Source organism: Panthera onca, chromosome D1 (assembly GCF_046562875.1).
Source record: "Panthera onca isolate mPanOnc1 chromosome D1, mPanOnc1 haplotype 2, whole genome shotgun sequence".
NCBI lineage: Eukaryota > Metazoa > Chordata > Mammalia > Carnivora > Felidae > Panthera > Panthera onca.
The window spans coordinates 39,228,672-39,246,136 of NC_138348.1; the positions used below are offsets into that span (position 1 = coordinate 39,228,672).

Consider the following 17,465-nt stretch of genomic DNA (forward strand, 5'->3'; position numbering starts at 1 on the left):
TCTGAATACAAAATGAAATGGAAAAAACTAGCAATTGAAATAGTCAAAGTATTTATTATTTTTTATCTTGGGAACATGCCTGTAATGCATTAGTCGTATCTTCATGGATATATACAAGAGGAGATCTCTGTCTCTGCAATCTCTTAGCAATTGCCTGTGATGTGCATCACATTCTCGCTTAATGCTTATTTAATAAGAAAAGTGTGTTCATTCTCTTCTAAAACACAGTAGTCACATAGAACTGAACAAGGGAAGAGGAAGTAACACCAAAACTAATATCCATAAGAAAAAAAATACAAAATGTTTGTTCTTCAGGGCTTATTGGTTCTGTAACAAGGGTTCCTTAGAGCACTTAGTCAACTTATGTGGAGGGCAAAAGTGCCAATGCCTTTGTTTTTCTAATGGTAAATTATCTCTCAAATATGATAGTACTGGTGTGTTTCTTCTTTAATAATAGCATGAAGAATAATAATTCAAGAAAAAAGTAATAGTTAGAACTGTTTTTAGAAATCACTTGAATGTGGGATTCAGCTAAATCAGTACTTACAAATACTGGCCTTGGGGCGCCTGGGTGGTTCAGTCAGTTGAGCTTCTGACTTGATTTCGGCTCAAGTAATGATCCCAGGATCGGGAGATAGAGCTCCGCACCTCAGGCTCTGCACTGAGCATTAAGCCTGCTTAGGATTCTTTCTCTCTCTCTCTCCCTCTGCCTCTCTCCCCCATTCACACTCACACTTTCTCTCAAATAAATAAAATGAAAAAAAGTATATATATAAAAAAGAAATATTGGCTTCAAATGCCAAATATTAGAAAAAGAAAAGCTGAAAATCAATGATCTAAGCTTCCACTTAAAAAAATTTTTTTAAATGTTTTTATTTATTTTTGAGAGAGAGTGAGAGAGTGAGAGCATGGGCAAGTGGAGGAGGGGCAGAGAGAGGGAGAGAGAGAAACAGAATCCGAAGCAGGCTCCAGGCTCGGAGCCGTCAGTACAGAGCCCAACGTGGGGCTCAAACTCATGAACGACAAGATCATAACCTGAGCCGAAGTTGTATGCTTAACTGACTGAGCCAACCACACGCCCTTAAGCTTCCATTTCAAGAAGCTAGAAAAAGAGCGGCAAATCAAACTTTAAGAGAAAATAAGGAAATAATAAAGATTGAAGTGGAAATCAGTACAAAAGAAAACAAATGTTGATAAAGAAAAATCAACAAAGCCACAATTTGGGTTCTTTGAAAAGAGCAGTAAGGGACAAACCCTTAGCAAAACTGATCAAGACAAATTACATGTTATTTCCTAATAACAGGGAATAGATTAAGCCTTGGGTTTGTCTCTGGTCATGGTACTTTTATTGGATAGTAGCACATATTAATAAAAGTAAGTAAGTAATAAAAGTCTTCCTGAAGACTGAATTCCAGGAAAGGTCAGCTAGCCTCACATTCACTCAACTTCAAGTTACTTTAAATTGGGTACTCCCAAATAAATATTCTAGTATTAAAAAAGGATAGAGGGAAGAGAATGGAAAATGGAGCAGACCAAATCAATGTATCACCACTACTGAAAAATTTACTCGAAGTAAGTAATCTACCAAGAACAGGTCAGAAAAACCATTCATAAGAACAGATCAACATTTACTGTAACTAACTCCTACCCTAAAATTCTCACTTAACTTAAATAAACAATGACTTCATAGTCCTGCCATCTAAATTTTGCCAATTTGGAGACTCTATTATAGATAGTATAACATGTGAAAGATCTATACTCAAAGAAAACCAAAGAGGACAATTATCTTCATCAAGCCCTTTTGAATCAGTTTCAAAAAGAACTGTAAGTCATGGTTTCTTAAACTTGTCCCTTGAAGTATCTCTAAAGGCAAAGGAGAATGAACTGAAATTCCCTAGGAAGGACTTACTAAAATCAGCACAGCAAGGGCTCAAGTAGCTATGAAGGCTAATAGTTTATCATAAAATTTTGTGAGAATTTTATATTCCACTCCAAAAATATATAAATAATGCTTTTTCCTCCCAAATCTTCATACCATATCTAACCTGTTACTGCTCAAACACATGATTGGCAGCTATCTAAATCCAGATGCAAGTACAGGAACAAGTTTTCTTTACTACAAATTGGTAGCATTTATAGGATTACTCAAGTCTTGTGAATCAAATTATTTGTTCATGGATAATTTTTAAATAGAGCCACTTCATATTAATCATCATAATTACAACTGCCAACTCAGTTACATAGGAAAATCTGTGTTTACATTAAATGCCCAAATATCTGAAAATGCATATTGTAAATTTTAGGAGCTTTCTTTCATCATGAGGTAGAAGTAAACAGTATTACTGACAAATTCATAAATTGATACATAATTTCAGAGTTTGAGATCAAAACTAACAAACAGTTCATGTTCTCAGACTAGCTTGAGAAATTTTCATAAGGGCAACTGACTCATATTCCTGAATAACTTATCCTCTTTATCTTCATAATCAGGGTAATTTACTTAATGAACAAAAAGATTTACTAAAAAAGCAATTCGTAACAGGCCATAATAGAAGCACCTAAAATGGAATATGGCAAAGGGAATTATATAGGGCCAAAAAAGCAAATAAATACAATCAAATCAATCACACATGATGCGCTGAATCTCTTGGCAAAGACAATCTCCAGAAATTTGATGAAAATAATACAAAACACCTAAAATAAAATTTCCCTATAACACATAATTGTTTCAATAGAGACGACTTTGCTTAAAGCACTAAATATTTTTACTTAGATTTGGTATCAAGCATAGGAAAAAAAGAGCATATATTTGAATAATGTACGTTACTAAACTTTTTTATGTACCTGCAACTATAAAATAGCCTGAGTTCCACTTTAAGGATTTCTCAAAGGGTTACATGCTCTCTATAGATACCAACGTCCTACTATTATAAAATGGTCCCCTTGCGAGAGTATGAAATAAAATGGCTGCAGAGTGCGATCTGAATTCTAATTTAAACAAATAGTACTATTCAATAAAGGAGAGGCTGGGGAGTAGTTAAGAGCTCAGATAAGTGTAAATATTATAAAACTGAAATAATTATACATAAGGGACATATTCTTAATTACATTTTTATTCTCTTAGTTTTCATTTTATTCTCAATGCAGATGTCAGCATATCTATGAAAAAAAATCTGATAAACCACAACTTTCCTTTCATTGTTCAAGAACTGTAACTGTCTCCCTGTTAATACTTATAGTACTAAAAAAAATATTACTGTAAAATGTGCATTTTATACTTTTCCTTAAAATATTACATATTGTCAGTATTGCCTAGAAATTGTATACTAGGACAAACAGAATTTTGCATGAAACATACATATAATTTTAATTAACATTAAGAAAATACTAAAAGTATCCCAAGCCCTAATAATCCACATCTATCAGTTTATTTTCATACTTCTTTGCACTAATTATAGGCAGGGTCAAGGAGTAAATGCTAGCCACGAAAACAGAGGGTCATGTGCTTTAACAAAGGGCTCATAAACCAAGGGGAAAGCACTAAAGAATGTTCTTCAGCCACGTACCTGTCATATGCTACCTCCCTGCCTTCATGTGCTGTACAGAAAATTATAAATAAGATCATATCTGTGGCCAGTGAATTTCTATGTGGGAAAGTTCTCTCATGTACATTCTGTCATCATTCACTAATGCAATGCCCTGTGATAAAATCTGGCCATACCAAATAAATCCTGGCTTCCCATCTTGAGAGAATGGAAAAAGGTACATGAACAATTAATTACAATACCTGTTTGAAAACCGGAAAATAGAAGCTTAAAATGAAGTATAAAAGAGAGAGAAAAGAGATTTTATATGTGATCAAAGAACAAATCAGAAAGCCTCATGGGGGTGGTGTCTGAGATGAGTCTTAAAAGAACTACTAAGAGTCTGCCAGACAGGGAAGATACAACACATTAAGAAAAATAAGACAATTTGCTAACACGTATTTTGTTCTCACTAATCATCATTATCTTCCATTAAGGGACAAACTGTTTCTGCTAGAAATACACTAACAAAAACACGATAATAGAAATAGGGGCTCAGTCAGTTGAGCATCTGACTTTGGCTCAGGTCATGATCTCACAGTTCATGGGTTTGAGCCCCACATTGCACTTTGCACTGCCCGCGTGAAGAATGCTTCAGGTTATCTGTCTCCTTCTCTCTCTGCGCCTCCCCTCTCATGCACTCTGTCTCTCAAAAATAAATGAACATTTAAAAACAAGAAAGAGAAATAAAAGACATTAAAACAACAATAATCTCTGTCATCAAAAGAACATTTTGAAGAGTCCATTTTATGTAACTTTGTCATTTATTTTTGTTTTTTTAAATTTGGTGATATTTTTATTATTCATTTTTATTTTTATTAATTTTTTTTAAGTACCACAAATCCTGCAGTGAAAAGGTATCTTTTTCTCTAATGGAACAATAAAGGAACAAAAAAATGCAAGAAAAAAATGTTTAAGTGGTATAGAGTTAGGGAAGAAGTATATTTCTTATCTTGATCCACTGAACATTTGAAATTATTTTAGAAAAAAATTTTTTAACATTTATTTATTTTTGAGAGACAGAGAACGAGCAGGGGAAGGGCAGAGAGAGAGACTGGGAGACACAGAATCTGAAGCAGGCTCCAGGTTCTGAGCTGTCAGCACAGAGCCTGACATGGGGGCTCTAACCCACTTACCAAGAGATCAGGACCTGAGCTGAAGCTGGATGCTTTATCAATGGAGCCACCCAGGCACCCCCAAAAAACATTTTAAGTAAGTAAACAATACATACTAAATTTGTAAAATTTAGTTAGCTTAAAGTTTTCAGAGTAATATATGTAAAAGAAGAAAAATATAAGAGTTTTTAAAAATTCTTAAATTTGGGTCATAAGCATATTTCTTGCCAAAAGAAGAAAGGTAAAAGTGCACCTGTATAAGTGAAAATTTGTGTTATTAAAAACAGATCAGGAAAGGCCACCTATCCTCATGGCAGTTGGCTGAAATAGCATGGCTTCACTGTGAGACTAAAGTCAACAAAAACATCTCAACATCCACCAGTTTAAAATATGACCTGTGACAGGCTTCATGGTCACTTTAAGATTGTTGATAAGCCAAATCACAGCCATGTTTTCTAAATGATATCCTGAAACGCTATTCATCAACTATAAAGAGTATTAAATATGAATAAAAGATATCCCATCACATGGGTGTAGGTTTGGGAATGCATATCACACAGATACACTCATGCTGGTGAAGGGAGGGAAGTTAACTCTTTAAATTTCAAGGACAAATGCAAGAAGGAGAAATTTTAGGTAGCTTCTGTGAAAAGCAGGCCTAGATAGAAACATTACAAGGGACTTCAGACAATTTGAATGTATGTCATGAATGATCATGACAATGAAATATAAAGTTCACCTAATGTGTAATTCTGCTGATAATCCTGATGACAGAAAAAAACAAAGGTGCAAACAAGAATCATCATAGGCAACAGTACCATATGATGTGAGGATCTTATCTATGTATTCCTAAGGAGGTCATAATGAAAACATAGATGGAAAACAGCAACACCAAATGAGTCAATCTGGCTTAACTGGTTTGTAGCACAGAATTGGGGACGTTTACTTTGAATAGTTTTGGTTTTTTTTTGTTTTTTTTTTTAAGTTTATTTTTGAGAGACAGAGAGACAGAGAGCAAGCATGCGGGGGTAGTGCAGAGAGAGAGGGAAAGTGATGATCCAAAGTGGGCTCCGTGCTGACAGCAGAGAGCTGATGTGGGGGTCGAGCTCACCAACAGTGAGATCATGACCTGAGCTGAAGTCAGACGCTTAACTGAGTGAGCCATCCAGGCACCCCACTTTGAACAGTTTTATTAGGCAGTCAGAAATAAGATGTCACAATGAATGGCTCTATAGGTACAGTAAACCATGAAAAATGAAAAGAGATACTCATAAGAATAAATATTAACATTTTGTGGAGATTAAACTGATTTAAATGATATTTACTTAATATCAGTTATTTAACTAATAATTTTATCAAATAGAAATCCCATTCAATAAAAATGAAAATGTAAAATTCAAGGGAAGCCTAAATCTGGAAATTCATAAACATAAGAGGCAAGTGATAGTTTACTAAATAATATGCCAACAGCAATGACCTGGCTTTTATTTTTTTTTATTTTTAAAAATTTTTTTTTTTTCAACGTTTTTTATTTATTTTTGGGACAGAGAGAGACAGAGCATGAATGGGGGAGGGGCAGAGAGAGAGGGAGACACAGAATCGGAAACAGGCTCCAGGCTCCGAGCCATCAGCCCAGAGCCTGACGCGGGGCTCGAACTCACGGACCGTGAGATCGTGACCTGGCTGAAGTCGGACGCTTAACCGACTGCGCCACCCAGGCGCCCCTGACCTGGCTTTTAAAATTACATTCTTAACTAAGAACATCTTCCAAAATAAAGGCAAAGTTCATGAATAGCTGTAGACAAAAAGCATATCTAGATTAACGTGGAATACTTAGTGGACCACAGGAGAAGAGAACAGATGGACATCTCTGCAATACAGGATGCCTACGGTGCCATACTGCATTACAAGCCCATTAAACATCTGTGCCCAACTATGTAGGGTATATTCCTTTTTTGTCCATCCTTGTTGAAAATACTTTTAAAAATGGACAAAAAAATGTAAGCTGTGGCTCAAAATTGTGTTTTTTTCTAGATTTTTGCATCCTTACCACTATATGTAAGAAAAAAAATCAAAGACAGGGTTCTATGCAGTATATTTTAATTTTAAAATGCTGGTTCATGAAAATGTGGCTTTAAAATGCATTTAAAACAGTCAGCCATTTACCATTTGCCCCTCATTTCAGCCCAAGTAGGAATATGTGAAAAATGTTGGATATTTTAGAAAGCATACCCGCTCCTTGTTTCATTACATACTTGGAATTTTCCAGCTACTCAACTCAGAAATCCTATTAGAAGTACCCAAGTTAGGAGGGAGTTTACAGGATTTAGAAGGTACTATAAATGATACTGCCAATCCACAAAGTTGTCTCAAAACTTTCCAGCACAAGCCTACTTAAAAAGCTTAATGCAAATCTCACTAGAGAAATAAGGCCGTCCAAAGTTGATTGCCTTAGAATAACTGCCGTAAATTAGTGTCTAATGCTCCACCCAATGCAATTAACACAATCTGCTAGACTTCAGTTCCACTGATGCTTAAAAGGAGGGTAGACAGTACGATAATGCAAACTCAAGTTACACCGTTGTGAAGAGGAATAAGGAAAGTTCTTACTTAATTAACATTTCCTGAATACACTGATTTACTTCCCTGAGTGAAGGGCTTCTGAAAGCAAGTGGTCCCAAACAACTGGCTTACATTTTAGGTTCTATTGACTGACTATTATTTGTGTTACAAACACAAAGAGATTACACCTGACCGATCTTCCAAAATGAAAGGTACCCTTTACATCAATTAGAGTCTAGGAGAGCAGAAACCACAGGCTATGAAAATAGAGAAAAATTAACGCAGGAAGTTGGTTACACAAACGAAGTCATCAAGAAGGAAGTGAGACAACTGGACATCAATGACACCAGGAAATAACTAACACTCCTAGGCTAGAGAGATGGAAGGAAAAAGCAGTGCTGCAAGAGTCCAGGGTGAGTCATACAGTGGACACTGGGATTATGACATACCTGTCCAGTGGGAATTGAAGTCACAAGAGAAATAGCTTCTGTCAGCAATATAACTAGAGGCGAACAGAAGCAGAGAAATGCCCTGGCTTCTCCCTTTCTGAAATCTTCCATGTTTCCCAAACACTGTGGAAGATAGCTGTCCCTGAAGCCTAGAAACTGCGGCCTGCAGTGTTAGTCCTCATTCAGTACAGAAGCAAGCAAGAGAAGAGTGTAAAATGCATCTGAGGGCAAACAAGTCCAAGACCAGTATACCTTTTCAAGAAAATTCATATTGTAAATGTGACGATCTTATAAGTTCACTCAGTCAAGCCAATTTTTTGTTATTATGCCAACAGGCTCTAAGATTTTAACTGAATATTAATATTTCTAGAGCATCTTTTCAGATTTTAAAATGAAAATCCCTAGAATATCAGTATCTATAACTAAAATTCTGCTAGGTAGGGCAAGAATTATTCAAATAGTTATAGCCAGATATATAAAAAATGTTCAACTGAGGGGACAAGAATTTTAGTAAAGTCTGTCTTTTAGTTTGCTTATAGCCTAATTTAGAATAATTTAAGAGATGCATTTTCTAAGAAAAATAAAACGGTCCTTGGAAAAATAAGGATGTCAGCCAACATTTAGTATACAGTATTTTAAATTATTGCTGTGTAACTGTCTCTAATGTGCTTTCTCCAAAGAACCTTTTTGTTATCCTTAAAGAGATGCTGGGTTTTTATTTATGTTTTAAAATATTTTTGTATTCTATACCTTGAGGTTTAATTTATTTGAGAGAGAGAGAGAAAGAGAAGAGAAAGCAAGCACGAGTGGGGAAGGGGCAGAGGGAGAGGATCTTAAGTAGGCTCCACATTCAGTGCAGAGCACCTTCAAGGGCTTGATCAAGATGTGAGCAGAAATCAAGAGTTAGACACAACCCACTGAGCCATCCAAGCCCTAGCACACCTTGGATTTTTAATTATATGAACTAAATCCATACCTTTTTATTCGATTCATTAAAAAAAATCAGTGTTGATACAAATCCTTTACTATAAGACACTATGATTAAGAATTATTAAAAGCCGGGGCGTCTAGGTGGCTCAGTCGGTTAAGTGTCCGACTTTGGCTCAGGTCATGATCTCAAGATTCGTGAGTTCGAGCCCTGTGTCGAGCCCAGCTCGGTGCTGACAGCTTGGAGCCTGAAGACCGCTTCCAGATTCTGTGTCTCCCTCTCTCTCTGCCCCTCCTCTGCTCATGCTCTGTCTCTGTCTCTCAAAAATAAATAAATGTTAAAAAAAAAAAAAAAGAATTATTAAAAGCCAATGCTAGGATAAAAAAATTAATATACTTTTTCATGTACAAAAGAGTAACTACCAACAACAGTGACCATCACTGACTTGAGTGAAATTTACTAATACATTAAATCTGCACATTTCAAAAGCTCCCCGAAATTCCTGCTAAAATATTGCTATAATTGTTACTGTTTATTCAAAATTTATACATAATTATAAATCAAAATGAATTCTTTTCAAAATTTTTAGATAAATTGATTTAGTGAAAATATATGTATCATATAATTTTTAAGTCTTAAAACCTCTCCAAATGGTTATCTTTATCTTAAATCTTTATCTATAAATACTAACTTGTCTTCATCAAATTGGCATATCAACAAGTCAAATCACCTGTTAAATACCATTAGTTTCACTTTATATACCTTTAAAAATAAACATTCTGTGCTTAACTTACAATTTCAAAAGCAAATTCTAAAGCTATATGACGTATCTTGATATTATTATCTTAATAATGCTAATAAGTTCTATTTTTTGTGATAAAGAACACTGATTACATGACCAGACATAAGAAAGCTCATTCAGTATGACAGCAATAGTGGCAACATCTTGTTAATTTTGATGAAACAGCACAAGTTATTACTAGTCCTCAGAGGCTTTTTAGCAAACATATCACGTCTTTACAAATTTAGAAAGTAGAAAAACAATAATTCTTTATAATGATTTTACAAGTAAAGAAGCTAATTTTCTCTTTTTAAAAAGATTATGAATGGTCAGTAAACAAGTGCCGTATCAGAATAAACTACCATAAAAAGATTGTAGCTGTTTTTAAAATAATCCCACCACTCTGCCAGTTGTCAAACAGAATTTAATGCAGAAAAACTACTTCCTCCCTGTTTTCTTTTTTTTTAAAACCAATAAGAGTAGTTTTTTCTGCAAACGCTTACCATCCACTCAGATATAATAACATCCACTTTTTCTACAGGAAGGCAAACTTCTTCAATCTTTCCTTTAATTAGTATAACAGTATCTTCAAGTTTATTTAGTCTGAAAATTATCACAATGAATTAAATTAGTACATTAAACAGATTCAGAAAACTAGTCAAATTACATAATTTCTTGGCAACTATTCGTATTCAAACTTTGTTTCATATTCAAAGTTTGGTTATTCCCTGGGCATTAGAATTACTTTTGATCACTACATGAATGTCCAAGAATGTTTCTGATTAATATGGCAATACTCTGAACAAATATTTAAAACTATAGCCTGAAAGGAAATTTGAATTTTATCAAGAAGACATGTCAATAAAATTACTGTGTTTTTTTTAAGGGAGGGGAGGAGAGAGACGTATAAACCAGACGACAAAAGTATATTTTAAAGGCAAGTAGTGTGTCACAGTGCAGAAAGAACTAGGAGCCAAAAGCTCTTTCTCTGAACTCCAGATCCTCTAGTAATTGTCAGCTAAGTGGTCTTCACCAATTTTAGTATATGTGCTGCCGAAGCAAGCACTAGGCAATCTTCACCAAATTCTATCATAATCTCCCTAAGCCTGTGTGCTCACGTGTAAAAGAGGATGATACTTGCTCTACTTCATAGCCTATTATGAGAATCAAGGATTTGTGAAAGCAGCACATACATCCTCAGCACATATTTTCTCAAAATATATGCTGCATAAAACCTGAATATCTACTACAATCTTAAATTATTTAACCTTGTCGAGTGATATTCATTAGGTATTTTTATATGCTCGATCTAAGACTAGCATATATTTTTCATCCTCCTTTTGCAATTTGAAATAAACAACAGAGTTAAGGAGATTATTTTAAAAAGCTAAAAGCAAACTACAAAGTTGTTATCTAGTTAAATAAATAAGCTCTCAATCCTCAGAGGATGTACATCTCAATTACAAAGGATTTTTTCTGCTAACAAAGGATAGGGTCTTTCCTCAAACTCATTGACATATTTACATAAAATTAAATGCATTCATTCTAAGGGTAAATTTTGTTGAATTTTAAAACATAGATACTTGAACGATCACTATCATCAATATATAGAACATTTCTATCTCCTCAAAAATATTCATTAGCACCCCCTTCCCAGAAAATCATCCTGAAGAAGCAACCACTGATTTTCTTTCTTTCACTACATATTAGATTTGTGTTTTGTAGAGTCTCATATAAATGGAATCATAGCAAATGTACCTTTCTGTGTCTGGTTTCTTTCAATAAACATACTTCTTAGATTCATGCATACTTTTGTGTATACCAGTAGTTCATTCTTTATTGTTGCTAAGTAGTATTCCACTGCATGGATAAAACAATTTTGTTTATCCACACGTGGATGGAACTCTGGATTATTTCCAGCTTTGGGCTGTAATGAATAATGCTACCACAAACATTGGGTACAAGTAAAATTGTTCCGTCAAATGAAAGTGTCTATGTAGCTTTTAAAGAAACTGTCAATCTGTTTTACAAAGTACATATAAATTTTTAAATTCCGCCAGCAATATATATGTACATTCTTACTGTGTCACATCCTTGTCAGCACTTAGTATTATTAAGCTTTTAGATTTTATCTGTGTGATGAGATCTCATGGTTACCAACTGCATTTTTCTAATGACCAAGCATTTTTTTCATGTGCTTATTGGTCATATTCCCACATCACCTGTTGTTCCAATTTTTTGCCCATTTAAAAAATTGGATCTGCTGTATTCTTATTATTGAATTTTAAGAGTTCTTGACATATTCTAGATAAAAACTCTGTGAGATACATTCATAGTGAATAATTTCTACCATACTGTGGCTTTTTCATTTTTTAAAAAAAATTTATGTTTTATTTTTGAGAGAGAGAGAGAGAGTGCGTGTGAGCGGGGGAGGGGCAGAGAGCGAGAGAGGAGTCACAGGATCCGAAACAGGCTCCAGGCTCTGTGCTGTTAGCACACAGCCCAATGGAGGCTCAAACTCATGAACTGGGAGATCATGACCTGAGCCGAAGTTGGCGCTTAACTGACTGAGCCACCCAGACGCCCCAGGCTTTTTCATTTTTTAATGGCATATTTTGAAGAGCTGGTTTTGGATTTTGATGATGACCAATTAACCATTTTTTTTTTTCTTTTGTGGTTCATTTTTGCCTTCACCAAATCTTTTCACCTGTATTTTCTTTTAACATTTTTGTTTCCATTTGAGTTAATTTTTCCATATGCTATCATTTTCATTTTTTCCCCATATCAATACCTATTGATATGGTGTTGGAAATCTCCCACAAGGGATAGTTTCAACTTTCTTGAAGAAAAAGTATCACTAACCCATAGGATTATTTTGGTATCCTTGTCAAAAATCAATTAACCATGTATGTGTAGGTTTATTTCTGGACTTTCAATTCCGCCCCACCATTTAGATAAGCATCCTTATGCCAATACAACACTTTCTTGATTACTATAGCTTTTCATTAAGTAATAAAATCTGACAGTGTACATCTTTCAACTTAATTCTTCCTTAAGAAAATTCTTTTGGCTATTCTGGGTCATTTGTTCTTCTATATAAATTTTAGCATCAGCTCTTGGTAATGTAATGTACTTTTCAGTGTTGATATCTTAGACATACTTTGTTAAATTTATTCCTACATGTTTGATGATTTTGGTTGTATTCTAAACAGTGTATATTTTTTAAGTTTCAATTTCTAGTTGTTTGTGGCTACCAATAAAAAGAAGTATAATTAATTTTCATGTTTTGACCTTAAATCCCATGACTGCGATAAAGGTTTTAGTTTTAGCAGTTTTAATGGCTATTTTACAGATGTCTTTAAAAAATATATATTTTACTCATTTCTTTTTATAGTTAACATAGTATTGTATTAGTTTCAGGTGTGCAATATAGTGATTTATTTTATAGATTTCTTAGGACTTTACATGTACATGATCATGTCATCTGGAAGTAATGACAGTTTTACTTCCTTCACATCTTTTATTTCCCTTTCTTGGTTTATCGCACTTATTAGATTCCCTAAGACAACAGTGAATAGAAGTGGTGGGAGTGGACATCCCTTGTTTTGCTTCCAATTATAGGGGGAAAACACTCATTAACTATTATTAAATATGACACTACTTATCTTTACCAGGTGAGAAAGCTCCCTTCTTTCCTAGTTTGCTGAGTTTTCCTTATGAATGATTTTCAAATTCTGACAAATAGTTTTTCTGCATCTATTAAGATGATTCTCTAGTTTTCTTTTCTTTTCTGTTAATATGATAAATTATACTAATTTTCAAATATTATGCCTATCTTGCCTTTCTAGGATTAACTTCACTTGGTCATAGCTTATTATCCTATTTATATATTACTAGATTCCATTTGCTAATTTTTTTATTTAAAATATTCCCACCTCCTAGACTTACCATGCTGATTATTTTGTAATGTATATAAATGTCTAATGTGATTATTTTATAATGTATATAAATCACTAAGTTGTCCACCTGAAACTAATGTAATATTGTATATTAGCTTTTTCAATTAAAAAATGTTTCCATCTATGTTCATACTGGTCTGTGGTTTACTTTTCTTGGAAACTCTGTTCAGCTTTAGTATCACTGTGATGCCAGCCTTATAAAATATGTTGCAAAAGATTCTGTCCACTTCTAACAGTTTAGTATTACTTCTTCATTAAATGTTATGTTTGTTATTTGAGACTGGAGTTTAATTTGTGGGAAGGATTATAACTACCAACTCATTTTCTTTACTAGATCTAGAGATATTCAGAATTTCTAGTTTTTCTTTAATCAATTTTGATAACTTTCATTTTTCAGACAATTTCTCCATTTTAAACTGTCATATTTATTGGCATAAAGGTGTTCATAATATTCCTCTATTATTCTTTTTATCTATAGGATCTGTAGAGATTTCCCCTTCAATCCTAATATTGGTAATTTGTATCTTCCCTTTTCTTGTTAATTCTAGTTAAAAGTTTATCAATTCTTTTTTAAATTAACTTTGTATTCATTTCATTAATTTTCTCTATTGTTTTGTACTGCACTGATTTCTGTTCTTTACCTTTTTTCTCAGGTACATTTAACTTTTCTTTTTCTCTACCATATCTTTTCAAAAATTTTAAAAGTTTTTTTTTATTTTAGAGAGAGAGAGACAGGGAGAGCACAAGAGTGTGCATGAGCAGGGGAAAAAGGCAGAGGAAGAGAAAATCTTAAGCAGACTCCATGCTCAGTGCGGACCCTGACACAGGGCTTGATCCCATAATCCTGGGATCATGACCTACGCTGAAATCAAGAGTCAGACACTCAACCGAGCCACCCAGGTGCTCCTCTACCATATCTTAAGATGGAAGCTTGGGTCATGGATTTTATTTATTTATATATTTTTAATGTTTATTATTTTTGAGAGAGAGAGAGAGAGAAGCAGGGAAGCGACAGAGAGAGAGGGAGACACAGAATCGGAAGCAGGCTCCAGGCTCTGAGCGATCAGCACAGAGCCCCACGTGGGGCTCGAACTCACAGACCACTAGATCATGACCTGACCTGAAGTCGGCCAGTTAACAAACAGAGCCACCCAAGCAATGGGTCATGGATTTTAAATGTTTATTTGTTTGTTTCCCAACATAAGCATTTAAAACCATAAGAGACTCTTAAAAACTGAGAATAAACTGAGGGTTGATGGGGGGTGGGAGGGAGAGGAAAGTCAGTGATGGGCACTGAGGAGGGCACCTGTTGGGATGAGCACCGGGTGTTGTATGGAAACCAATTTGATAGTAAATTTCATATTAAAAAAAAACTTTAGATTTCCTTCTGAGTATGGCATTAGCTGTTTACCACAAATTTTGATACACTGTGCTTTTAGTTCAGTTCAAAATATTTTCTAAAATCTTTCCCTTGTTACTTCTTCTTTCAACCATGGGTTACTCAGAAGTATGTTATTTGCTGAATATTTTGGAATATACCAGATATCTTTGTTATGGATTTATAATTTAATTTCAGTAAGCTCAGAAGCTCTGTCTGTAAGGTTTAAATATTTTTCAACTTACTGAGACTTCTTTTATTGTCCTACAAGTAATCTATCTTGATGAATATTCTATGTACACTTAAAAAGTGCTATTTTTGGATAAAGTGTTATATAAATGTCAATTAGGTCTTCCATACTGCTATTAATTTTGTATCTAACTTGTTTTACCAATTATTGACAGAAAAGTATTGATATCTCCTAGCATGATTATAAACTTGTCTATTTCCCCTTTAATTTCTGTTTTTGCTTCCTGTATTCTAAAGACTTTATTAGATGATTATAGGTTTAGTATTATTATATATTCTTGATTATTTGATTCCTTTATAATTATGAAATATCCTTCTTTATTCCTGATAATGTTTCCTTTGTATGATATTTATATATTCACTTCAACTTTTTAAATGATTTTGTGTTTTCGTAACATATCTTTCTCCATTCTTTTACTTTCAGCCTATGGTATTTTTATATTTAGACTGGATTTTTTTGAAGACAAAAAACAGATGGGTCTTACTTTTTATCTGGTCTAATGATCTCCTTTAACTGGATTTTTAGAACAAGGATTGGAAAATTATGGCCTTTTTCTCTAGCCTATGACCATTTTTGTGCAGTCTGAGGGCTTAAGCACTGTAAAGAAAGAGGAAGCATCAGCAGCACAAGTGACAAAGACCACAGATGTCCCACAAAGTTTAAAATATTTACTATTTGGCCATTTACAGAAAAAGCAAGCCAACACTTGCTTTAGAACACTACAGAGGGGCGCCTGGGTGGCTCAGTCAGTTAAGTGTCTGACTCTTGATTTCGGCTTGGGTCATGATCTCGTGGTCTCATGAGTTTGAGCCCCACATAGGCTCTGCACTGACAGCATGGAGCCTGCTTGAGATTCTCCCTTTTTCACTCCCCCTCCCCCACTGGCTCTCTCCCTCCTTCTCTCAAAATAAATAAACTTCAAGAAAAAAAAACACTACAGAAGCATAGCTGGACAAAGAATAATGAGAACATCTAGAATAGAATTAAATGAGGTTGCAGAAAGAGAAGAAATAAAAGGAACAGAAAAATATTTGAAGAGATAAAGGATGAGAATTTTCCAGAACTGATAAAAAGAATGAAGCCACAGGCAAATCCAAAGAATCTCCAAAAGACTATTTTTTTTAGATCCATATATTACATAATGTACAACTCCAAAAAAATCAAACAAAGAAAAAGCCTTCAACAAAGACAGATTACTTCCAATAAAATAACAATTACTGTGACAGGTGACTTCTTAATAACCAAAGCAGAAGCCAGAAGGCAATGAAATGATATTACCAAAGAGCAAAGGTGGGCAAACTTTTTATTAAACTGCCAAATAATAAATATTTTAGACTTGCAGACCATATGGTTTCTGCTGCAACTATTCAAATGCTATTGCTGGATGAGAACAGCCATAGACAATATGTAAACAAAAGGGTATGGCTGTGTCCTAACTTTATTTACAAAACAAATGGCTGGTCCATGGCTAAAGTTTATTGACTTCCATATTAGTGCATTATCACCACCAACCTAAGGTCTCCATGCAGAGAAAAACACCTCCAAGACAGAGCAAAATACATTTTCGAATGAAATAACATCATTGTTGTTTGGCTATGGCCATAAATGCACAATGAAAAAAATGTTAAAGAATTAGTTCAGGAAGAAGGAAAATGATCCAAGATAGTGAAATATGAAGGAATAAGAAAAGAGGACGGACATATATGGGTGAGTGAATACAAAGGATCAGACTGTGAAATCTAACTCACATGAACCCACAGATTTTATCCAAGGTCAAGCTTTACAAACAATTTTAAAAATAGGGGCAATTAAATGGTCCAGAGTAATTAGGGAGAAGTCTGGGACATTAAAGATAAAGGCGGCTGCTTAGGTCTTTCCTTCTCTGTGTCAGGCATGTACTCTGTCACCCAGAGTAGACATGGTCTTTAAGTAAGAGGCTCCTCTCCATGTACCAGATCGCTCCCTACTTGTGAATCTCTTGATTGCCAATGTCTTTGAAATTATTAATGAAGCTTAATACTGGGTAACATCCCTGGGTAATCAGGTTTGTGGGAGTCTGACTGGAAAATCTGTTAGCTCAGGGTGATGTTATTAGGAGGACTCTCATACAGATCCATGAATCACAAAGGCTTAGGGTACTTTTTAAAGCCAGAAAAAGGAGGAGACTAAAAAACAAACAAACAAACAAAAAAAACCAGGAGGATATAGTCCTGGGATGGTTACCTAGACCTCTTTGGTCTGAAATGGGAAAACTTAAGACTCTGACAAACTGGCCACTAGCCTGACAGGGATCAGTAGGCAGAGGGGAAGATAGTGAAAACTTCTATTGTCTAGCTGTTACTAGCATGTTTGATAAATGCCAATCCTTTTAGGGAGGAGATAATGGCAAGAGAAAAAAATATAAGAACAGTTTTTCCTCTCACTGGAAGGCCTTCTTGTGCTTATATGGCTACTCTGGG

The 17,465-nt window shown here is 34.5% G+C and overlaps 1 protein-coding gene across 1 annotated transcript in view; it reads right to left on the reverse strand.

Moving 5' to 3' along the window:
- Positions 1–17,465, reverse strand: part of PRMT3 (protein arginine methyltransferase 3) — a 138,798-nt gene that overhangs the window by 79,920 nt on the left and 41,413 nt on the right. The window contains exon 10 of the mRNA XM_060606210.3: positions 9,923–10,022. Within this exon, the coding sequence (XP_060462193.2) occupies positions 9,923–10,022 (100 nt within the window). The remainder of the gene's footprint in view (positions 1–9,922; positions 10,023–17,465) is intronic.